The following is a 25,206-nucleotide window of genomic DNA, read 5'->3' as shown; positions in this document are numbered from 1 at the left end:
GACTGCACTGAATTGCTCTGCGTAGCTCTAACAGAGCATCTCATGAGTGGTAACATCTTGCAGCAGGTTGTACATGCTGTGCGGGGCCAGGCTGCTTCCCTGACACGCTCCACTCACTCGCCTCATCTGAAAATTTCTTTCCAGCATGCCTCCCTCCATCTACACAGGGGCAATCAAAGCCTTCCCTTGCTGTTCTTTTCTGTCCCGTTCCCCTTTCTGGCACCCCTCACTATCGTGTGGCTGTTGTCCCCACCTTGCCTGAGCTGCTGTTCCTGTAGTCCCAGTCCTGTACGTTCACTCCTAGACGTGGTGCTCAGGCTCACAGGGATCTGCTGAGGCATCCTGCGCCTCCGCTCCTACCTGTCGTGCTCACAGCTCTAAAGTAAAGCTTGGCCCAGCATCTGTTTTGTGTTAGTTGTAAAATGAAACTGTAATCATTCAATTAAGCTTATTCTCCTTGAGTTTTGTTAGTTTTGTCCCATGCTTTACACAAGAACCCAGCGCTTCTCATGGCTGCACCTCTGGACAAGGTCTTGTCCCAAATTCCCAGCTCTCCTACAGCTTTTTGTTTTAAAACTTCAGTAGTTCAAAGCACTGGAAGTCAAAACAGTAAGTACATTAGAAATACAATTGACCATGGAGGCAAACACATCTAGCAGATTTCACAGGGAGAGAAATTCCTGCTGACTTGAGGGAGTTGTGCATGACCGTGTCCTCCCTAACCAAGGGCTGGAGGCACTGAGGTCCAGTGTTGCAGCCTGAGCTGGGGGATGTCCTGCACCCAGCTGGTACGAGGAGCAGGCGTGCAGAGCACCTGTGTAGCAGATTCACCTATACACCATGACTCAAGACACTAATTATTCCAGCACTTGCCATTACGATTTATAACCACAGAGTGTTTTAAAAGCATAACTGCACACCCCTTCTTAGCCATGATCCTTTCCGCACTATTAAATTATTTGGATTTAAGTGAAGATGCTATTGCATATCCAGACAAGCTAGACTGAAGTGAGGAATGAGAAACTATATCCTTGTAGTTCTTCATTTTAACATATATAATAGCAAAATGCACAATTAAGGCAACATTTGGGAGCACCCAGGAGCAGAGTGGAGCTAATCTTGGTCCCTCCCAGTCACTCGAGCTATAATGCCTATCGGCAGTCTGCTCCCTAACCCCACAGCTCCTGTGCTGCTCTCCCCATTTCATTGCCCATGGTGTGGTCAGCAGCCCAGGGGACTCAGAGCCCTTTAATGCCTTATAATAGCCCCTATATTATCAGCTTTCTGTTAAGATTCTGTGCAAAGTGGCGTTTACTTCCTGATGAAGAAGACTTTGATGGGCTGAGCAATTGATTGGGTCAAAAAAATCATCTGTGTTGTACTGAAAGCAACTGGCAGTAAGAAGGCACCGAAGTAAACAGTCCTGTTCCTGCAGTATGGCATAAAACACAATTATTTACCACTTATAATTTAGCAACTAAAGATTCTTCCTTTTTCCTAATGCATTTACGATGACTGTTATTTTATGTAAATAGATTGATTTTGTTTATGCGTTGGCACAAGGATGAGTGAGGCTGTGATTCATAGCGGAGCCTTTACTGAGCACAGAGAGAAAAGTACAGCGAAAAAGAAGGTCAGAGAGTGCTTGTAGCAATTCACACACCCCCTTTCTCTTCCTCACAGGTTGTAATCATGAGAGATTACCATCATGAAAACGTGGTTGACATGTACAACAGTTACCTTGTTGGCGATGAGCTGTGGGTTGTGATGGAGTTTCTGGAGGGCGGCGCTTTGACAGACATAGTGACTCACACCAGGTGGGTTGGTGCTCGCCTCACGCTGAGGAGAGCAGAGGGGGTGTCCCCTGGCTCCCTGGAGGGGGTTTTGTGTGGCTGTATGTGTCTGTGTATATAGATGCACACGCATAACACATCTATACAGACGTGCAAAATGTGCATAAAATACACATGCATGCAAAAGAGATATATAAATATATACATGGATGTGCTTACCTGGCTATATATGTGTGTGTCTAGAGAGACATACAGCTATAGAGAGAGCTACACATACAGCTATACCTGCACGTGTGCGGGTGCCTATATACATACGTACACACACTGCAGCACGCTCACTTTACCAGCATAAGGAAGCCACTGCAGATGAATTTCTGTCAGTACAGGTGTTTTTTAAAATAGAAGGGAAAGAAATATCTGGAAGGGCTTGCTGGTAGACGGGGATTTGCTGGAGCTTTCAGTGTTAATTTAGCAGAGATGACTTTTATCCGTTAGCTCCCCAAATGTCAAAAAAAAAGCACTTCTTTTCCCCTTATGGTGATCTGTATTGTTGTCTTTGCTGTCATAACTGTGTCAGTTGTAGGGGTGATTTCTCTTGATACTCATAACCCACATAACTATGCTGTCAGAAATGTTAACTGCAAGCTGAGCCTGAGACATAATGGGAAAATTATTTTTATATCACAGTGTTTGTGCTTACTGTAGAGCTGGTCCCCATGTTTCAGTTAATATTGTAAAGCAATTCATCAGTCCAAAAGCTGTAGTGCACTGACCGGTGCCTCTCGTCTCTTCCAGTTCCTCTTCTGAGTAGAGCCATTAGATTTTGCAACCCACCTTACATCTGCTCTTCACTCACCTTTTTCCTGATAAGCAGAATAAAATGGGCTCGGAAAGAGGAATACTGTGTTTAATTCTTCCTTTGGAATAAAGAAAATAAATATTTCTACACCAATCCAGTGGGAGAGCATTTAAGTGAGCAAAAAGAAAAGCAAAGAGTAGCAGCAAAGAGTAGTAAATCAGACATGAAAATGGCTTCCCTCATGGTTTAGTGTTACTCTTAGCCAAAAAAAATAAATAAAGTTTTATTTTATTTAGGTATTTTATTTTTACATGTTGCCTTAGCTGACATGCTAAAATAAATCACAATATTGCAAGTCAGTTGTTAACCACTGCTCCCCAAAACATTAAAAGCTCTATCCGAGGTATTTTCTGACAGGAGTTTAACAGCAAACAGCTGTTCCCAGGACACTGCTTCTTAAGAGCTGTCATCTATTTTTTGACTCAGAATAGTCATTCCTTAATGTTCTGTGTTGTCTTTTTTTTCTTTTTTTACATTGCGTGACCTTCTCTTAAAGGTGTTGCTGAAATACTGCAAATAGCATCACCAAGTTAAGGCAGAAATGCTTTAAAGCTTCTGCGGGGGTGGCAGAGCCACCGGGGATTGCCAGCAATGGGGCAGCAGGGCCGCGGCACGCAGCCTGTCCCATCCGTGGCTGCCGTGCTGCAGCAGGCGGCTTCTCTAGAAATGCACAGAAATGACCCAATAATTCTCTCACTGTATATTTTTCTACTGAAATATCCTCAATTTTTTGTAATAGTTGTAAAGGCAAGGGAAATGCTCATAAAGTTACACCCAGGGCCTGATGTTTTGCCTGCACAATTAGAGCTTTTCTCGTATTTATTCTGTGCCTGATTCCATCCCAGTACTGATTTATCTTCCTTGGCAGCAGTAAGGTTACTGTAAATAAGGCATTTCCATTATTTCCCAGAGGGAAACAGGCTCACTGTAACACGCTTTATCGCATAAAATACTCTGTTTTTTTTAATGCTAGAGGGAGACTTCCCCAGACCTTGTCGCAGAGCTGTTCCTTACACAGCATCTCCCTTCTTCAACAGAAGCAAGACTGGAGGGTCGCTCCAGAGCTGTTGCCTAGCAGGGCTGCTGGCTGTCCAGTACTGGTGTGGACGGGAACTTGGTGCCTCTCACTCACAAGGAGGTCCCCTCCTTGCTCTCTTCATTGATGCTCAGCGCGTTTTTCCACCTTGGTGTTTCAGGATGAACGAGGAGCAGATAGCGACGGTCTGCCTGTCTGTCCTGAGAGCCCTGTCCTACCTGCACAACCAAGGCGTCATCCACCGTGACATCAAGAGCGACTCCATCCTTCTCACAAGCGACGGGCGGGTGAGCATCCAGCATTTCCCCTGCTGCCTCTCGCTGGCATGCAAGGGGAACAGGTTGGTGGGGGCTGTCATGAAACAGCTGCATGTGTGGCTTGTCAAAGTGACCCTAATTTCAAGAGTCTGTCTTCAGCCCATAAGCAAATGTTACACGTTACTGCTGAAACACCCCCCTGGGAGAGCAGCTTGTACCAGAGGTGTGTGTAGGAGCCTGGTGACAGTACCCTTCCCATGCTTTCATTTACTTGGGTGGCTGCTGCTATCAGGGAATCGGTCTTTGTGGTGTGAATGAGTGAGGAGGGAAGGAGAGAAAACAATGCACGTGACCTGCTTAATCAGCAAAATAAAGTTTGCATGCAAAAAAATACTAAAATACCTCATCACTGTTCAGTCCCAAAGAAATTCCTGTTTCCTTACAAGGAACAGGGTGGGTCTGAGCCGTGGTACTTGTGGGCACACAGCCATAAAACCTGAGGCACCTAAAACTTAGGGCACCCCAAGCCTTGTGTTAAAGGAAGTGAAATCACCGTAACATGTAAGACCCTAATTTCTGCACTAGTTTGTGTCTCACCTTGTGGCCACATTACAATAATTCAATTGAAAACGAAGGCAGTCATGGCCAGAGAGTCCTTTCGGCAGGGTTTGCAGGGTTGCTCTCGTGGAGCTACGCACGTGTCTAAGTCAAGGCTTAGGGAGCGGTTGGACTGAGCCCAGGAGCACCCAGGCGCTCTGGAAGCAAACCTAGATCTTCTGGTGCAGAAGGTAAAGCCTTCGGCTTCTCAGTCCCACTCCGATTCCCTAATCAAAGGCTCGCTTTTATAATTCACTTCCCATATCACCGAGAGAGGGATTTCCTGCAGCGGTCACAGGCTGCTCCCGTTAATCCTGGCGGGGAAGAAAATTCTACGTGTGTAGGAGTTTTTCAGTTGCAATTTTGATCCATGTTGCTGAAATAGCATCTGATCTGCTTTCAGGCTCTGCATACAGTGCCTCATTATACTCATTACTCCAGTACTTATTATCTGCATTGCAGATTTCTTCATGGCTGTGTTGTGTAATTATCTTTTTTTAGAAAATCGTCTTCTTTTATGTACTCGAATGAGCAATAGATATGCAAAACCTCTTGTACTCCTACAAAAGGAGATCGGGCTCTGCTTCCAAAATATGCGTTATTTCTCCCATTCTTCATCCTGTAAACTGAAAAATACATTTAGCATGGAGAACTTGGCTATTATTGGCTTTGTTTCAGAAATACCAACAATCATTTTGCAATTCTGTCAAAAATAATACCCTTAGTTTTTTAAAAAGCAGGGTCTGTACAGAATCAGAAAGAAAACAAATAAGTGCTTATAATAAAATGCTGCTCTACACAATGCTGCAATTTATGAAACTTCCCACTTGACTTGTCCTGGAGCTTTGGGCTCCCATTGCATCCCCAGGTGCTGAGTACACAGTTGGATACACGGTTAATGGACCTTGGGCACTGGCCATCTTCACACTGGGTGGTGTGTAGCTCAAGGCTCTGAGGCTATCTTAATGTGGAACAGCTTCCAAGAAAACCTCAGTGGTAGCTTCTAGGCCTCCAAATAAATAACTTGGAAAACAAACAAACACAGCAGGCAAGGCTCTGGGGCGATCTTACAGCAGCCTTCCCGTACCTAAAGGGGGCGGCAGCAAAGCTGGGGAGGGACGCTTTGTCAGGGGGTATAGTGATAGGACATGGGGGAATGGCTTTAAACTAAAAGAGGGTGGGTTTAGATGAGATATTAGGAAGAAATTCTTCACTCAGAGGGTGGTGAGGCGCTGGCCCAGGCTGCCCAGAGGGGCTGTGGCTGCCCCATCCCTGGCAGTGCCCAAGGCCAGGCTGGATGGGGCTGGGGGCAGCCTGGGCTGCTGGGAGAGGGCCCTGCCCATGGTGGGGGGGTTGGAACTGGGTGGGCTTTGAGGTCCCTTCCGACCCAACCCCTTCTGTGATTCAGCCTTAAGAAACGAGCAGTTTCTGGAAGGCGATGATGCCACTGAAACTCAGCCCAGCTTATTTTGTCTAGGCTTGGAGGAGTTTTCACCTTGGTGTTGTACAACCACAGGGAGCGGGAAGGTCATAATTTTCCAGCATTTTTATTGGGGAAAAAAAAGAAATCTGCATATAAAGTACAAGCAGGCACATGATGCAGCAAGAGCTGCTCTCCGGAGTGCTCGTGTATCCCGTTATTTCTATTTCAGGTCACTGTCACAGCTACTCAAGGACAGTGCCTTCTTTAATTCCTGAGTTCCCAGCACTGGGTGCAGGTCCCCTCATCTCTTGCAGCCGTTTTGGAAACGTCTCTTCTACCTATCCCTGCCTTCCCCAAATTAGCTCCCTTACTAAAGGGAGAAGGTTTCTAGTGATAGCCTGCAGTGTGAGGGCCTCATCTTGAAAAATCATTGGCTGGGCTATGGCTTTCTCTGAGCATTAAATTATGCTCTGTGTGGAAAAAGAAAAGGGGGTGAATGCCAGTTGTTTCAGATGTTTTTTGGCAAACTCATAGATCATAAACCCAATATAAATAAGAGGAGTGATAAGTACCACTTGCAGTATGTACATTATTGAATATTAGTATACGTATGTGCGCTGCAAACATGGTGTTTATATATTTGCAATAATAGATTAATTATAAATACTGCTAGTTTGGAATGTTTTGCTTTCCCAGTTAATGTTTTTAAAATACTATAAGCCAGCTATCACCTCTGTAGCTTCTGCTGGCTGAGAGACAAGGAGCTATGACAGGTGATCTTAGTAACGAGCACCACTGCCAGCCTCTCCTACTTCTTTTCCTTCCTTTTTAATTAGCCGCATGTTCCCCAGGACGTGTTGTTGTCTACAACCACACTTCCAAAAGTGTGCAGCCGCCCTGTCCCACACTAACACCGCAGCTCGTTCCCAGCCCCAGCAGCTCCAACTGGAGACAGGGGTCTCTTGGGGACACCGGTGCCCGGGGCGAACATGTGCCTTGTTAGTCAAGAGAGGATCTTTCTTTTTCTTTGCTTTCCAGATCAAATTGTCCGACTTTGGGTTCTGCGCCCAGGTGTCAAAGGAGGTGCCGAGGAGGAAGTCTCTGGTCGGGACGCCGTACTGGATGGCACCGGAGGTGATCTCCCGTATGCCCTACGGCACTGAGGTGAGTGCAGCACTTGTGTTTGCCCCAGAGTATTAACACCGTGCCAGGTTTGAATGTGTTTCTCTGTGATGTGTGGGCAGAGTACAACTGGTTAGAGCACTGAACAGTGTCTTGCACTTCCACAGATAGAAGTGGAATAGGCCTGTCGGGGGGATCTGTGGCTCTGCAGGGCCGTAACCCATCCATTACGAAGCTCCCAGTCACAGCACACTTGCGCAGCCAGCCTGGGACAGTCAGCCCCTGGCCCTCCCTCCACAGAGACAGGGACTCCTCTGCTCCTCTGCATGGTCAGCTTCTACTTGATGCTGCCTGTAGGAACCGCTGCAGAGAGCAGCCCCACGCCCGCTCCCATGCTCTTTTCCCCTCTGCACACACAGGAGCGGAGAGGAGCTGTGCAGCCGAGGCCTGAGAGCTGTCGAGGCGCCTTCACCTCGCAGACGGGCCTGGGCTGGCCTCGGCAGGGAGAGCTCCTCCCCTGTGAGCACCCTGCAGGCGCTGGCACTCACCTAGTGCACGTGGTTGTTGTAGGAGACATTTCAGGGACAATAACAGCAGCTATTATTAGCCCATTAATAACACTGGAGGGATTATAAAGTGCCTGAACTTAAAGATACGTTAGGTTTCCCACTAGTAGGCAAAGCAAAAATAAAGTATTGAAGCCGAGGGAGAGTGTCGGCAAAGGAGTATATAAGTATGAACTGCCCTTGCATGTATTTGGGCTGGCAAATGACAGAAATTACAGTCATCAGCTGAGAGGGATTCTGGAGAAGTGTTGCAGTAGACCACAAAAAAAAAAAAAAAGTGTGAAGCTGAATCATTTTCCAAGGGGATTATATAATGTGCTAACTGCGACTGCTGGGAGTGGGCCTGGTCGTAGTAAATGCTTGCATCTGCCTTGGGGTAAGCAGGATTTCCTGTAGTTGGTAGGATCCAGGGGAAATAGTGTCACTGACTGCGCAGCAGCTGCTGTACATCGCTCCTCCACGCACTGCACACCTCTGTACCATGGTGGGGCCAACCCAGGGTAAGTACTCGGTGGGTGCAGCTGGAGCACTGCACCACGGGGTGAGGTCAGCCTCTGCAACAAGCCTGCCTTGGCCATGGTTCCAGTGCACATCACCTAAACCAGCTGCAGACCGTTTTTAACAGCCTTTCTAATTTATTTCTTTAATGCTAACACTCAGAAACAAAAATTGTTTTCAGCTGGTTAAAAAAAAAAAGAAAGGTGATGGTTCACCAGACTGCTGGCTTACAGTGGATGCAGACAGCGTGTGTGCATGTGTGCGTGCTATGAAGTTTACATGCACCCCAGTGCTGAGCCTGTCACCCCCTCCCTGTGCTACCAGTGGTGTTTCTGACCCACCCGTGTTGCAGGTGGACATCTGGTCCCTGGGCATCATGGTGATCGAGATGATAGACGGCGAGCCGCCCTATTTCAACGAGCCACCGCTGCAAGCCATGCGCCGAATCCGGGACAACTTACCGCCCCGGGTGAAGGACATGCACAAGGTCAGATGTTCCACTGGTGAGGAGGGTCTTGCACATACAAATGCTGTACTAAAGTCACAGCCACACATTGCCCTGCCCAAAGCATGTAGTGTGCGTTTGGGTGCCATCTGGAGCAGTGGGTGCTACATAAGACTGGCTGGGGGAGGTCAGGAGGTGTAAGCCAGCAGCACACCAGCCCTTCTGTGCCCGCCCTTGGCTTTGCTTCAGCAGTGAGTGGTGGAGCAGGGGGTCTGGGCAGAGCTTCGCCATCCAGGCACTTCCCACGCTGCCTGAGGACCAGAGCAAGGCAGCACAGAAGGCCAGCTCTGTGTGGGCTGGTGCATCTGTGCCCACTGCCAAAGCTTTGGGGATCTCCCATTTGACTTGATGATCCTTGTGGGTCCCTTCCAACTCGGGATATTCTATGATTCTACGATCTGGGTAAAGTCAGACCCACGCCCTCAGCAGTAATACCAGGCGTGTTACTGCTTTTCACACGCCACATAGAAAGCTCTGTATTGTGTGCTGTTCTGCACCACAGTGCTTTCAACATGAATGGCACGTAGAAGATGCATGGTCCTCCAGTTCAGTGCATCTTTGTCATAGGACAACTCACAGTGCCCTTTGTCTTCCCAAGAAAATAGCATGCAAAGACCCAGCGTAGGCTGGAACCGCTTCTCTTTGTCTGCCCCTAATGCCAGCACGCTGTTGCAGGTCTCCTCTGTCCTCCGGGGCTTCTTGGACTTGATGCTGGTGCGGGAGCCCTCGCAGAGAGCCACAGCACAGGAACTGTTGAGACACCCGTTCCTCAAACTGGCTGGGCCCCCTTCTTGCATCGTGCCCCTCATGAGGCAGCACAGACACCGCTGAACCTGGTGACGTTTTGGGAGGAGGCTGGTGCAGAGGCCAGGTAAGGGCCGTGCAGGATTCCCAGTGGTTGCATGGGAGCCACGGGAAAAGGCGAGCAAAACCTTGTGAAGGAAAACCCACCCTGTGGAAATAACGCGGTGCATGAAAAAAACAAGGGAGAGCTTCCTGGGGCTGCAAAGGACTCGGGGGCAATCCTAGCCACCACCTGCATAGCCATGCTCTGCCACAGACCATGGCTGCACTCTCATCTTGGCCATCCAGGCAGAAGGCGCCAAATGCAAACAAGGTGGAAAAGGTAATTAACAGTGGATAGCACAACCAGAGCGAAACACCAGACTTTCAGTGCAGAAGGAAAGGCTACGGCACTTCTATTTCAGAAGAACATTTTTCTGGCAAAAAAAAAAAAAGCACTTTTTAATCTCAGTCATAGCAGCGTAATGTATTTTGAAATGAATTTGTAATTTTCTGTACAGTACTTTTGATAATTTGCAGTACTTTGTCATGTAACTGTTGTGCTAGTTGAAGTTATAAGTGTAACTTAGCAAGAATTTGAGAAGATAAAGTTTCCTACTTTTTTAACCCTTTTGAATACGGGAAAAAAAAAAAAGTCCTTTAGAAAGGAAGAAATTTTGGCAGATTTTCCATTGGGGTGATGAGAGCACTCATCCCACCGTCACAGCAGCCTGAAGAGCGATGGGAGCCGACGCTACCAATACTGTCAGAGCACTCGCGTTGGGTGCTTGCCCTCTCAGGGCTTCTGGTTACATGGTTGCAGTCAGAGCTTCTGCTGCACACTGCAAGTCGTCAGGGCCTCCCTCCTCCCTCCATCGGTGGGAACTAACGCATCAGCTGTACCTTTGCTCAAGGGTCATCTAAAAACATGGCGCTCCCTTCACTTTACGCTGCTGCAATGTCAGTTTTGTTACTGCAAAAATACCCGTTAGTTATGTCATGCTCTGGAAGTTGACAAAGGTGTTCTCCAGATTGGGAAGAGACCTTTGTAATACGTTACGAGATGTTTGCCATATAGAAGAAGTTGTGCTGCTGTCTAGACCTTTTTGAATGTTGATACAACAGTTGACTACTGCGGTACATTTTTGTGTTACTTGTTGGATGAATTTGCATGTTAACTGTAGGCCTAAATAGATTTGCCTTTAAAATTTTTAGAAGTGCTTCATAATTATTTCAATGATAAATTAAATTTATTTATTAATTAGTTCTTTTTAATTATGTATAGTATGAAAGCCATGTTTTTCCAATTTTTTTTTACTGACCTCATTTTATGATACCGTTAAGAAACACAAAGCCAGTTTTGTGAAGACAGTTATCTTATTTCTTATTACAGAAATTTCATAGTGAATATATTAATTGTTATTTATTGTAGCAAATTATAACCAAACATCTAAACCTGGCAGGAGCTGTTTCTTAAAGATCTTCCTCCCAGACAAAAGATTTGCCAATAGTAAAGATGCTCTTTTCGTAGTGTCCTTTAAAAAGTGACATGTGAAGGGAGAGTAAATTTAAAAAAAACAAAAACAAAAACAAAACAAAAAACAGAGAAGGGGAGAGAAACATGAACTTGAACATTGAATAAATGTTCTTATGTGTGTGCATCTCACCCCCCACTGCATTCTCTTCTTAACCCTGTTTGCACATTTCAAGACCCTTCTAATGAAAACGTGTTTAGCTGAGCCTCTGCCCTGCCACAAACATGCTCTGCCGGTACAGACCTGTGGAAACCCAGCAGAGAGAATGAGGGCTCCTACTGAGTTTTAAAGTGTTTGCATTTTGTAGTCTTGACAACTCAGGAAAAAAGGCTGCACCAGTAAAGGCAATGGCATACAAGTGAAACTGTAATACTAGACACAAAACTAAACTTTTTTAACCATCTTTGAATAAAAACGGGGTTGGTGGGTTTTTCTCTTTAATAATTAGCACATTTTAGACTGTACAAGTGGAGAATTTTCTGCAACTTTCTTATCATTAGATACTTCAAACAGTGTTCATCAAGTTTACTGAAAGTTTTGTCAGTTTCAAAGGTTTTTTTTTCTTTTTTTTTTGTGAACACCAGCTACTGGTGAGACAAATGCACATGCAAGTTAAATAAATGAATAAATAATTTTGTTTTCAGTGTGGTTGTTCTCCGTACCGTGTTTCTGTTTTCTAAATTGTGTTCCAACACATAACATTTGGCCAAGACAATAACAAGAAAAAAGAGGTTCCTTGTATATACATACACACAATATATATTATATATATATATATAAAATAATTATAATATAAAATAAAAATACATAAAATATATGTATCTTATTTAACTTACGTATCTTAGCAAACAAGGAACAGCAAGTTGGACGAGGCATAATGTTTGAAAAAGAGCCTCCACATGACTGAAAGAAAAAATTCATCTTTAAATTGCCTCAGGGAGGAAAGTGCAAAGGCTTAGGGTGTGCAGTGCAACAGGGTGCAGAAAAAACATGCGGCCTATGATCTAAATACCCTAAATAAATTATTTAAAAAAAAAAAAAAAGAGGAAAAATAATGACAATAAATAATGATGCAAATGCATCTCAGCAGCCTTTGCAAAAATCCCTGACCTGGGAGAAGTGATTAGCACACCCACACTGCTTTGTATATGAAGTACTCCAGAAAGACCATACCAATCAAAACATTTCTACCTTCCTTTCCCTGTCCCCTAAAACAATCCTTTCCTTTTTCCTTACATGGCCTTAATTTTTGGCTCATAATCATTCAGCGCACTTACTTACCTATTAAAAGCATTACTCAGGCTCCTCAGTAGCAGCATCAGTCAGCTAATGAATATCTGTGCTCTTATTTGCTCTCTTTAAGTCTTACAAATGAGACTTAGTATTAGGCCATATGCTTTTGGTTAATGACATCAGTAAATGTCTCAAAATACATCATTCATTTAAAAAAAAACAAAACAAAACTTTACTTTGGACATTTCACCCACAGTCCCTCCAATAAAGCCAGAGCCAGTCAAACAAGCCGGGCACAATCATGTCCATTTACCTTGGGCTCCTGTTGTCACTAATAAATGATGGTTTTTTCTTCAGTTCAACAGTTCTTAAACAATTTGCAAATACTTACATAAATACAGAGGCCAGGGCATTTATTGGCAATGTAACTCCCTTCCTCAGCAATACCTCAGAAAATTATAATTAAAGTTCTATTCATAAGTCCTTTGCAAGTCATTAACAGCTGTTTTAGTAAGTGCTTAATTATTACAGGTCCTCATAGAGCTTAGTAGCTTGATAAGTTTCTTGTATTTACTCAATGTTGTACCAGTGTGTTCATAAACATCCATAAAGCAAAGTGTGTTCGAGCCTGCAGCTAGCTCATGATCACAGAATCACAGAATCATTAGGCTTGGAAAAGACCTCTAAGATCATCTAATCCAACCATCACCCTACTACCAATGGCGCCCACTAAACCATGTCCCTAAGCACCAAGTCCATAAGCCGTTTATGAATAAAAGCTAAATATGAAATTAAAAGTAAAATATATATATATATAAATGAAATCACAAAGTGCTGCCATCCTCCAGATATTGCTGTAGTTTGATGGGCAGAAGGAGAAGTTGGACAGCTTTTTTAACCCCTCATAATTAATGTTTCAAAAATGTAAGTTTGGTGAGCTTAAGTTGATGGAAAATTCAAAATCAGCAATTAACTATTAGCAAAAATACGGTTTGAATTGAAAGATTCAAAGGGTTTTTCTTCCAGCATTTTAAGTATGGGTGTTTTTTTTTCATGTAAACCTTCAAACTATCTTCCCTGTCAAATCATAAGTCTACCTACCTGGCATCACATGCTCCAAAATGCCAACAGCTCTGGCTGAGCACAAGACAAGTCTCCACCCCCACATTGTTTTTTTGCCTTACCAGCCAAATCTCTGCACGTACGGCTGCTGCTACTGACACACAGGTGCAGAACAGCGCAGACAGGTAGACCATTGCTCTTTCACTTCAGTGCAGGGCCAGTTCCTCAATGTAATTTAATTCTGCTTTAATTTTACTGTTGCTGCGTAGCTGAAAAACAAACCCTAAACACACACGTTTGCTCTAACTATGTATAGGCACAGGTAACAGCTTCAACTCCGAAAACGCTGTTTTCTTGGCTTATTACCCTGTTTTAAGCTGAAGGGGGACAGGCTGTATGAATCCCTGCTTGGCTCAAATTACGTCAAGAAGAACAAAGTATTTTCCATACCCTCGACTAAGACAAGGACTGGGCTAACTCTTGTTGCAGTAACACCAAAGCCAAGGGAAGTCAAAGGTTTCAGCAGAAACTGGATGGCACCCGAGTGAAAATGGCCATGCCCACAACAGACAAAAAAGACACGACTGAGAGATTAGAATAATATTAGAAACTGCCAACAAATCACAGAATGCCAAGCCAACACGGAGTATTTTCACCAAACCATCTGCATCAAAAATTCTGCTAGGATTAAATGCTACACTTAAAAGCAACCCTTCAGACCCTTATTGTTACACCAGCCCCGCCAGATATCACGGTTAACAAAAGGCGTTACATCATTTCAAAATAAGAAGGCAAATCAAGTACTATATATGTGCATGTTTTAATTCATTTTAAAAATGGTCTACATTTAAGGATAAATTTCAAGGGTTTCCTTATATTTTTTGTGTTACATTAGATTATACCTGAATAATCTGCATAGTAACTTGAACATTTCTGTTTTCTTTTTTGTTTGTTTCATTGTGAAAATATCAGTTGCAGGTAGCAATGTAACATCTCAACAACAATCACAAAACGTGCAGGATGCCCAGCCAGAAGCATTTCTCAGTTGACTTGCAGTAGCATGGCACTTTATAATTTGTATATCAATACTTTTTTTTTTTTTTTTTTTAATTAAGTTTAACTCGGATGTGGCTCAGGAAGCAAAAACAAACTTTCTTCACTCCACCTCAAGCATGGGGTCAGTTCCTCAGCTGGCTGCAATCTGCTCTGCTGGAGTTACTCCAGCTTATTCCAGCTTGAGGACCTGGTCTGAACTTTTTTCCAAAACACACCTGTACCTCTTTCATGCTTTCCTTAACATGAGTGCAAATACCAGGAATGTGGTTTGTGTCCTTTCTCAGAGGACAGACCTTAATGAAGTCTGTGCAATGGCCCTGAACCCCCAGCCATGCTTGCTGGAGGCACACCAACACAGAGGCTGAACACGCGCCAAGAGCAGTGCATCAGGGAGGTAAGAGTCCCTTCAGGAACAAAAAAAACAGAAAGAAGAAAAAAGAAAAAAAAACTGTTCATTTTGCCCCCCGTGTTAGACTTTGACATGTGAAGTATTTCTGTTTCCAGGTGATCGTCCTGGCTGATTAAGAAGGTATTCAGAGCACCTAGTGCCACAGACAGACTCCTAGTGTCAGATGTGCCCTCATCTTATGGAGAAAGCCGTGTGTCTGCACTGACTGCAATAAAGCGTGATCTTAACTCATGTGTCTCCATGAAATACCAAAATACCTTTGGTTAGGTGTTGTGAATACCATCTTGTTCCCCCTATAATCTTTCGTCTCCCATAGAAAAAAGTGCTTTTGCTTTATCTACCTGATAAATATTCGGGCTGCTCGGTCCTGTCACCTATCCCATGTGTTTGTACTGAGATCTGTCACGAGGAATTTGCACTTGGTTGGCCGTGAGCTTGTGGTGGATATGGTAAACGCAGAGGGTTATCACGATAACCAACCCCAGTACCAGGCCCAAAATCAGAGGCAGGGTTTCTTCTAACTGCTCCCTTTGGTCCACCGGGCACTTGTGTTCTGGGTGGAAAAAAAAAAAAAGAGAGAGAAAAGGAGATGGAGAAACAAGTGAGACACAGCAAATATTAACACCTGCTGCTGCACCAAACCAACATCCCTGGAGAAACTGTCCTGGACAAACCAAGAGAGACAGCAACAGTCGTCACCGTGCTGGGGAGAAAATCAATTGCTTTGGAGGAGACTCAAATCACAGTCACTGTGCAGGGCTTGGAGGGAGGGTGAACATCTTCCATCAAGCCAGCCGATATGGTGGAAAAATAGACTTTCAGGCCCATAAGTTAGTCTTCAGTCCTCTGTGCCACACCAATAGCACTGACACTGAGAACAAGGCAGTGAAAGAACAAGCCTCCTGACCGTGGCTGAAGAGATGCTCTGTTTATTTAGAGACTATAAATATGATACAATGAAACAGCAATATCAGTAAGTATTTAATCAGAGCAACCCTCATCGTTAAAAGGGCTTTTCCCCTCTATTTGCAGGCTGACAGAGATCCAACAGGAATTTCCCCTTCCCTACGAGCTGCCCAAGGGCAGCGTGCCAGCTCTGGCAAAGCGCGCCTGTGTTTGTGGGCAAACAACATCCCAGCACCCCCTCTTGTTTGTCAAATATAGCAAAGGATGAGCAGAAGCACTGAGAGCGTCCCCAGTGGCTTTCTCTCTGGCCTGTGAATCCTTACCGTAGTCCAATAATCTGTCAGAAAATAACCACAGCTGCAATGGGAAAACACTTCTCTATTTAGCTTGCAAATACGTGGCCACCAAAGATAGGAAATGCACTACCCTGGTAATTCCTGTTCAGCTGCCTTACACTGCCACAGTCTTACAGGTGATAGACAAGATCTCAATTTACTTTTTTTTTTTTTCTCCACAGAAACCTTGCTTATCCATGTTGATGGACAGGCAAACCAAAAAGAAAAATGGCAATGCTGAAAAATAAACCTATGGGTACAGAAGGTGGAGTGCTCTGGCCCCTGGACTGGTCTTCTTCACAGTGCCACAATCCTACTGAAAACAAGGAAGAGAGCAGTAATTTTCATTAAAAAAAAAAAAAACATGTTAGACAAGCACATACAAAGGGCACCACTACTTCCTCCCATCGCTAAAGACCATCCAGATGGGTTTCCCAGGCAGCTGATTGCAGAACACAGAGACCTGGAATTGCTGTGAAAGCAAACACACTGCAAATCTAGCAGAATGTGAAAAAAAAGGCAGGAAAAACCCCTGCGCCCAGGCAGGAGGTGACAGCAGGGACGTATCCGTATCGCCAGCGCTCCCTGCACTGCTGGGAGCTGTGCCGCCCCCCTCCCAGCAGCAGGCTGGCAGCCATGTGTTAGGAAACGTTTCCAGCCGCAAATGAAGTGAAACAAAAAAGCCGAAGTGAAACGTAGTCTAACAAAGAAATGTCCTTTTCAGTTCCAGTTGCTCACTGTTTCACCAGAGGAGTGATTAATCACCAGGTCTGTTACAGGCGATTCAGCAGTTGCTGCAATGCAGGGGTTTTGTTTGTTTGTATTAACAAGAATGACGAACAAAAAAAAGCTACCCTGATTATTATTTAGCTCCCCAAATCAGATTTCCAGAGCTTTATGGAATTCTTCCCAGTTTAGGATGCTAAGGACCTGAGTTGCAGCGGAGAGGCAGATGCACAGCACAGGCTGCTGTGCCTGGTCCTGGCTGTGGGAAAAGCCGCGTGGGGCAGCGCTGCGGGGCCAGGGGTGCCCCAGCACCCCAACCTCTGACTGTGTCTGGGCACAAAGCAGCAGCTTTGAAAGTAGCTTAGCTTAAATCCTATGGAGTATTGAAACAAGCCTGGTGTAAAGCCAGCTGAGGACATTCACCTGTGCTCAGACAGGGCAGGGTTGCCCATGCACGTTTACTTAAACATGAGCAATGCAGCACTTTTAGGGGAATGGGGTGCATGCGAGGGTCTGTAGCCAGAGAAGGCAAAGCTGAAAGCACCAGTGCTGTGATGCAGAGGACTAACCCAACTCTAAAGCGCCTGCTTGCAGTATTTGAATTCCCATCTTTTGCCAAGTAAACAGACTGCAGAGCAATAGATTACACAGAAGACGTGGCCAAAACTCCAGCATCCACGGAAAGCCACAGCTGTATTTAAGCGTCTGAGTCACAACTCAAAAAGGTGTCAATTCTTGCAAGCAACCACAGTACAGAGCTCTTTATCCTGACACTTTTTAAATAGGATTAAAAGAAAAAAAAAAATAGCCCATAGGAAAAAAAAAAAATCAAAGCTAAGGTAGCAGTCTCCAGCAGCGCACCCCAAACCGTGCAGCCAGACACTGCTGTGTTCCCTGGCCAGAAAGTGCTCTGCCCCAGCAGCGAAGGCAGCCGTGAGCAGCAGCTGCCTCTGGCCTTACAACATCCTCCTCCTCGCCCAGCGCAGCACTTTGCTCCTTTCAGCTGGTCACCAACATCCCCGCTCTGCAGGGAGCGCTGGGGGAGCGGGGCTGGGGCCGTGGGGGACCTGGCGGGGAGGTGCCTGCGAGCGCTCAGCACAAACCCATCTGTCGGGGAGCTCAGGCACTCCAGATGCTGCTGGCTCAGGGAAAAAGGTTTGTATTTTAACACTGTATGAACGTTACATTCACTTTACAGCAAACAAAAATATTTGCACATTTATGGCAATATCCTTTAGGATCCACATAGCGTTGCTCATCCCAAGAATTTAAAGCATTGTAGGCACTGAGGTCCACAGCACCGTAGGCAGGTAGGTAGCGGGCATTATTCCTGCTCTATCAGGGAAGGAAAATGGAAAGGGGGAGCGGGAAGAGAGGGGGGGTTTACATGAAGTCTAAGACAGACCCCCACTCAGACATCCAACCCGCTCGACCATGGGCAGGCTGCTCAATGCACAGCAAATGAAACACAGTTACGCTGGGAATGGACACAGATATGACAAACCGATGCCTTCTGCAGGAAAACAGCCCTCTCCAGCAAACTTTCCCAGAGATTTTGCTTCAGGTCACAGAGATCTCAGCATCTGCCCCAACTGCTGGGCCCTACCCTGGGCTCCGCGGAGCGCAAGGGGTCCCTGGTGACTTTTCTCTGCATGAGCAGTTGGGGCCAGGCGGGCAGTTTGACTGCACCCCAAGCCCTGCGCGGTCAGGCTGAGCCACCCCACAGCATGACCCCGCTTCAGAGACGGCGGGCGGATGACAAAGGAGGCGTTCAGGTGCGCTCCCTTTGTGCTGTGCCTCCTCTGGCACCGCGAGGCACCGAGCCTCACGTACCGCCACGGTTTCTATGGTGAGTGCTCGTCCAATTTCAGTACTAGGCTACGAAACCACCCAACAGGCCCATTTTCTTGTTTCAGCAGAACAAATAGTAGCAAGGAAGAAAAGGAAACAAAAAAAAAAGAGAGAGAAAAAAAAAAAAAAGAGAAAAGCGACAGTGGTTTCCCGCAGTCACGACTGCAAGCCTGAGAACTGGTGCAAGGGCTGTTAAATGGATGGAAAAACAGCCCAGGAGCATCTGGCATGACAGGATGGATTTTTGAGATGGGTTTTTAGAAGAGACTGGTTTAGAAAAGAAAAAAGAAAAAAGAAAAAAAGGTTGGCTGCTTTTTAAACGTGGCCACACACCTTGAAGAGAGGAACTGCTTGGTGCTGAGAGCCCCTGAGAAAATGCGGCCCTTGTTTGGGGTGGTTCAGAGGGAGGTGAGAACTCCTGGGATCCCAGCCCCTAATTCTCTCCTTTTGCATCCCCATGTATCAGCATTTTGTATGATTTTCATGCAGATCAAAAGAACCGGCAATTGTTGTGGGTTCTTTCTCCAATTTAAATATTCTCCTCTCACCCTCTTGATTTGTCTGTCTTTTCGCTGGTCTTTTAGCTGATAAATGTACACATTTTCCATTAAGAAAAAAAAAATCCCAAATTCTGAATAATTTCTGCTGCTTTTGTATTGAAAAAGGAAAATAAATACGCATATTTATATGCCTGTGTGCCAGTTGGTTGTCTTCAAGAAAAGATATTCTAACACTTGGATTTAAGCATTCAGAAAACAAAAGCAGTCTAATCACTCCCCCCAGGTTCTTTAATCTCTTCCAGGTAGGACAGTGTCAGGTCTAATGACGAAACCTTTCCCCACCATTACTTTGTGGCAAAAGAGCCTGACCCTCCTGTGTCTCAGTGACTCCTCTGCTCTAGCAGGTCTCTTTCTCTATTCTAAAATATTTTAAAATGTTCTGTAGCTTGTTCATAATTAATAGGAATTTTACCTAATGGGAAATTAATGAACCAAAAAGGAGAAGGCTAATTACTGTAATTTAAGATTGGCAGTGATTCTCAGACCCCACAAAGGATCATGTTTTGCCATGCATGTGCCGAGCACACGCCGGTCTGCAGGGCTGGTGGGGACGTGCCACTGGGAGAAGCAGCAGAGCCCGTGTTTGAAGCTTTGCTGCTTTAAATGACTGCTCTCAGGCACTTCTAGCCATCGTCTCCAGGTGGGTGCTCTTTGCTATTTAACTTCCAGCAGAATTAAATAACAAGAAGTAATTTAGTAACAAGAGCAACAGCAACAAACCAGAAAGCTTGACAAAGACAGAAATCGTGCTCTCCTCAGAAGGAGGAATTGCCCCCCTGCATTCAAAGATTGCTAAACCAACCAGGGTTTCTTTGTGTCCTTGGTCAAAAAATAAATAAATAATTAAAAAAAAAAAAATCCAACGAAGAAAAACAAGTAATTTATAGCCTGGTACCAAAGCAGGGTATCATGAAAAAAGGATGCAGTCCCTGTTGGCAATGAACCCTGAGTTGTTTCAAGTGGGAGCTATCAGACCTCACAAGTCTGGTAGCACACAGACACAGCAGCTAAGCGTGAGTCCAGACTTGCATATTTTAAAAGTCCTCCAAGGCTCCCCGAATGCAGGGAGCCTGGAGCCCCAGGAAGAGGGAGAAGATGAAGATTTGCCACCCAAAATGAGAGGAGACTATGAAGTTTTGTCTTTTTCTCCCTGCAACCCATGCAAAATGTGATATTACTTCTATGAAAAACAGATTTATTTGTGCCCACAAGAAAACCTACTCCATACAACACTGGCCTCGCCATGAGTAATTCAGCTGTGCAGAGCTCTGCCAGAGCCAGCATACACAATAGCAAGTATTTACTACATCAGCGAGAGGAATGTGAGTCATGAGTGTAAGTGCTCGGCTCTGTAGTCAGTGATGGGTTTTTATTGTGTTCTAAAATATTTCCTACATGCAAAATAATAAAGACCCACGTTTTTAATGCTGGTCTTGAAAATAACACCACCACCTTCTAGCTGATTATTAAAAGATCTGGCTATTATATATTTTATTTGCAACTTATTATAATAATGGAGTTAACCACTTTGCTAAAGCAGCAGTATAAAGAGGGGACTAGTGTCAAAGCCCTAACTGAGGTGAATGTGCTTACACTCCCCCATTCGACCTGATGGAAAAGGCAGGTGGCAGTGGGGCAGGAGGAGCTCATGCCTTCCTCAGGACAAAGGAAAGCAGAACCTGCAGGAATTTGCCCCCTGGTGATATTACTGACTTCAGTGAGATCCTGTGATTCGAACAGCATCTGTTAACTCACTTTTTTCTTTTACCCTTGATTAACATTTAAGAAACACGAGAGGAGGGACAGCGTCCCCCGTGTTTGGCATATGAGGTGCCCCACACACCCAGCTGCCCCGGACAAGGCTTCCAGTCATTTTCTTTCCACCTTTGGCTTCCTCTGTGGTTCCAGCTCACATTTACAGACTTGACTGAGAAAGGCTGTTTTCCTCCCCTGGGCAGCTTCAGCGTAATGCCGATGACAGCAGCACCCCAGGACTTCAGACACTGCCAGGGTTTCAGTCATCCCCTCTCTGCACCCAGCAGCAGACCCACAGTCTGGCTACAGGGACATCCCTACCCCATCACAACCCCTAAGGGTAAACCACAAGGCAGGCAGCTCATCCTGTCAAGGACTAAAACTTCACAGCCTTCTGCTGCTGAGCCACTGTTCCTGCCACCCTCCTCCTCCCCATGCCGTGGGCAGCTCCCCATGCAGATGTCCCCAACTACCAACCTCCCCAAAACATCTTGCCTAAATCAAGAACATCCATGTAGAGAGGAGCACCTAATGGTCGCTTGATGAAGTCTGTTTTACACTTCTTTCACCCTTGCAAAGAGCATTAATTGAGCCGAAGCGAGCAATGTGCATCACAAGTATTTCCTTCCACTACAGCACCAATCCTTCCTCAACATGCAGTGGCCCTAAAAAGCCCCTGGAGCTGCCCCAAAAGCACCTTTGGTGATGCTGAGGAGATGCTCCTACCTGCAGGGCTCTCTGGAGACCAGGCAGCACCATTGCTTGCTGGCAACCCAGCCAGATAAGGCCTTACAGAAGCCAACCTACATGCAATGACAGCACGCATTGTGACCAAATAACAGCTGGGCTAAGCTCATAAAGGCTTTGGAAACCATGGAGACAGGGAAGGGATCGGAAGGACTTCAGGGAGCATTCAAAACTCACTGGAGGGAGGAGATGGTGCTGTGATAAAGGTGGGACCCAAATTCCTTGAGCAAATGATGTCCCCAAAGGCTGCGGCAGTGGTAGCATGTTAGGGATGCAGAACATGCCTTCGCCCGGTGCCTTACCTTCACTGAAGACAAAATCTGCAGTGATGTCGAAGGGCTGGATGCGGACTTCAGACAGCAAAAGCTGCACAGACTTCTGGTGGTCGCTGGAGATAAGGGAGATGGTCTGCTGTGCCTGGCACTCGTAGGATTTCCCAGCTGGGGTGACCAGGGCAGAGAGCCGGTGCGAGTTGGCTGTGTGCTTCCCAGCTGGCCAAGGGGCAGAAACAGCCAAGGTCAAGCCCTGTCTCAGGGGGACTGATGTGACTTTATTAACCAAGCAAATTGGACATGGGGTATGCAGCACAGTGGCTACACGCTCCAGTGCTCTCAAAGCAGCAGTTTCTCCTGGGGTGGCATCGTGCTCTCTGTGTGACACCCCCGCATAGCCAGGACAGCACCCGCAGTGGGGTCACCTGCCCACGACTGGGGAAGGATGGCTGCAGCGCGTGGTCCTGCCGGCACAAAGGGGAAAGCTGGCTCTGCTGCTTCCACCTACGCTCCTGACACAGGACTCAAAGCCCATAAAGCCAGAGGAATGGTGTCTATTGTTGTCTGTGCAGCCTCAGACTGCGCTCATACTCCCTATGTTTGGGAAAGAGCAATTCTTGCGGCTGTGCTTTGGCCCTGAATTGAGGTGGAAGGAGCACTGTGATTTGGGGGTCTTGCCGCAGAGCAAAATAGGCCTTAACACCCTTCTCAAAAACAAAACACGGTCATTTCACCCAAGTATAGATTGTAAAAAAAAAATATTTTCTCGTTATATCAAGTTGTTTCATAAATGAAGGCAGAAGGCAGCTCAGCAAGGTGGAATGAGGGATGCCTTCCACCCTTGGCTCATCTGCAGCCCTTTGTTCCCCTCTGGCAGCACAGAAAGGCAATCAGCGTTTTGCGATTGCAGAGGGTGATGAGGCAGAGCCACCACCACATTTTGGGGACACAAACTGTAGGGGTGGAAAAACAGCTCCATATCCAGCGAGCCCTATGCCATAAGCTGGTGAGGCACCATTCACTGGAGTTTGAAAATCTCGCTGACAAAAAAATTGCAAATGGCAGTATTTTAAATTTCAATGCAAGGCGACTCATTTCTGACCAAAAACAAGGTAAGAAAATGGAAGCCAAAAGAAAGGAAACCCAGTGAGAAACGGAGCTGTTGGGTGTGGAGGCACGTAGGGATACTGATGTCTCTGTCTCATCGTTCCCACAGGGGCCCGCTGCTTTTCCACCTATTCAGCCATGGTCAGGACTGAGGAAATAATTAACTTTAGATGCCATTAAGGTGCTGTCCCGCGGGACAGGAGCCAGACGTGCCCAGGGCAGGCAGAGCCCGTCCCGCTGCCTCCCGGGTCCCCCGGCGGGGCTGGGGCAGCGCAGCACCGGGCAGAGCTTGGGCGCTCCCCCCCGCGGCAGCTGCGGTCACTAAGAACACGAATAAAGAATAAAAAAGGGAGGAAAAAAAAAATAAAATGAACATAGGGTTTAAAAACGGCACCCGGTCCCGGTCTGTCGGGCGGGTGTGGGATTGGGGTTTTCCCCGTTAAATTGCGTTTGGCTGCCCCGACGCTGGGCATCCCCCGAGGACGCGCTTTAAAATCGCGACTCCGGGAATCCCCCCGGGGCTGTGCTTCCAAATCGCGACCGGGGCTCTTACGGCTGACGGCGTCCTTGAAGTAGGTGCGCTCGGAGGTGTCGTAGGCGAACTGGATCCTGCCGAGCCTCCAGAAAGCCTCCTGGCCCCGGGACGTGTTGTGGCCCTCCTGCGGGGGGGACACGGCGGCGGTCAGGAGCCGGCAGGACGGCCGCGCATCCCGGCCCCCGGTCCCAGCCCCGTACCTTCAGGAAGAAGAGTTTGAGGGTGTACGCTTGCTCCAGCCACGAGATCTCCAGCTCCGACTCGTTGGTGCCGCACTTGCCCTTCATCTCGGCGCCCCGCGACAGCGGGATGTCGGCTTGCTCCGTGATCAGCTACGAGCGGGGAGCGGGGCTGAGCGGGGCGAGCCCGGCCGGCCGCCCTACAGCCCGCTCAGCCGCCCTACAACCCGCTCAGCCGCCCCACAGCCCGGCCGGCGTGGGCAAAGCGCGCCCCTCCAGCCCCCCGGCCCCACTCACATCCACGTAGTTGCTGGCCCACACGTCGTAAGGGACGAGGAACTTGGCGGCGAATTCCGCCATCAGGCACGTCGTCCTGTTTTCCCGCACGACGAAAATGTCCTTTTCGGGGTTAGGGGAGAGCCCGGACAGGTTTTCAACTTCTTGCTCGGCAGCCAGGCGAGCCGCGGCGTCTGCAGGCAGAGGGGCGCTGAGCGGCGGCGGCACCCCTCGGCACCCCCCAGCCCGGCCCCGGGACTAAGGCCCCCAGTCGCGACGGGGCGCCCCATGTCGCGACAGAGCGGGCAGTAGCGACGGGGCAGCCCGCGGCGGGTGAAGCAGCCCCGGGGCTCGAGCAGCGCCGGGTCTGTCTCGTTGCCGGCCACGTCGCGACAGGGTTCCGTGTCGCGACAGCGAGGTCCCGGGGGGGTGTCGCGACCCACGGCCGCGGTACTCACGCAAGATGAAGAGCAGCCCCGGGAGGCGCCCCCCGGCCATCCTCCCTGCTCGGCCCGGCGGCTGCTGCTGCTCCGGGAGGGTCCGCTCCGGAGGGATGGAGAAAAGAAGGGAAAAAAAAAAAAAGGAGAAAATACTACTAATTATTTTTGAAAAAGCTGAAACACCTCCTCTCGCAGGAGCTGCACAGGCTGCAAAAGCACTCCGCTGCGGAGTGCCGGGGAGGAGGGACGGGGAAGAGTGTGTGGGTGTGTGGGGAGGAGGAGGAGGAGGAGCAGCAGGGGAGATGCCGCGGAGCTGCTGGAGGCGCCCCCGCCGAGGGACGGGGCGCACACGGGGAGGAGGGCTGGGAGCCCCGGGGGATCCCCCGGCAGGGCAGGGGGACCCCAGCCCTGCCCGGGCGAGCCCCCGGCGCTAAGCGGGAGGAAGGCTCGCCTCAATGCTCGGAATTTCGGTCGAAAGCAAGCGGCTGCTTTGCGCGTTCATTTGGGGAGACGCGGGCAGCTGCTTTGGGGCCGCAAGGCAAGAAGCAGAGCCGGCAGCCTGCTGTAGGCTCCCTCTCCACCCCAGAGCAGCCGGCTCTCCCGGCGTTTTTCGCCTTTCCCCGTCGCTCGCCTATGCGACTGTAAAATTTTGGGGGTTTTCTGCCTCTCCCCGAGAGCTTTTGGGGCCCTTCAACACCAGGTGGGAAGAGAAGAGCATGTCCAAATATCTGCAGCCCCGAGGAGAAAGAAGATCCCAAGAGCAGCTCAGTTGTAGCAGGGAAT

General features: G+C 47.4%; 2 protein-coding genes across 2 annotated transcripts in view; one reads left to right on the top strand and one right to left on the bottom strand.

Annotated features, from left to right (window-relative positions):
* The window catches only part of PAK5 (p21 (RAC1) activated kinase 5), a gene marked incomplete at its 3' end in the record, with an annotated part of 56,355 nt that extends 46,868 nt beyond the window's left edge, over positions 1 to 9,487 (top strand). Inside the window, 5 exon segments of the mRNA XM_084283613.1 lie at positions 1,684 to 1,817; positions 3,849 to 3,975; positions 7,004 to 7,129; positions 8,504 to 8,638; positions 9,332 to 9,487. Of these exon segments, the coding sequence (XP_084139739.1) occupies positions 1,684 to 1,817; positions 3,849 to 3,975; positions 7,004 to 7,129; positions 8,504 to 8,638; positions 9,332 to 9,487 (678 nt within the window).
* Positions 9,488 to 15,108: 5,621 nt separating this feature from the next.
* On the bottom strand, positions 15,109 to 24,481 carry LAMP5 (lysosomal associated membrane protein family member 5; the record flags this gene model as incomplete). The annotated part of the gene is made up of 6 exons (XM_084284364.1): positions 15,109 to 15,287; positions 21,917 to 22,105; positions 23,547 to 23,652; positions 23,729 to 23,860; positions 24,005 to 24,177; positions 24,442 to 24,481. The coding sequence occupies 6 exons, from the start codon at positions 24,479 to 24,481 to the stop codon at positions 15,109 to 15,111; spliced, it is 819 nt and encodes a 272-aa protein (XP_084140490.1).
* Between the last annotated feature and the right edge of the window lie 725 nt (positions 24,482 to 25,206).

The sequence above is a fragment of the Netta rufina genome (assembly GCF_964035555.1).
Source record: "Netta rufina genome assembly, chromosome: 3".
Lineage (NCBI taxonomy): Eukaryota > Metazoa > Chordata > Aves > Anseriformes > Anatidae > Netta > Netta rufina.
The sequence above is the reverse complement of the archived record's forward strand: the minus strand, read 5'-3'. Positions and strand labels throughout refer to the sequence as shown.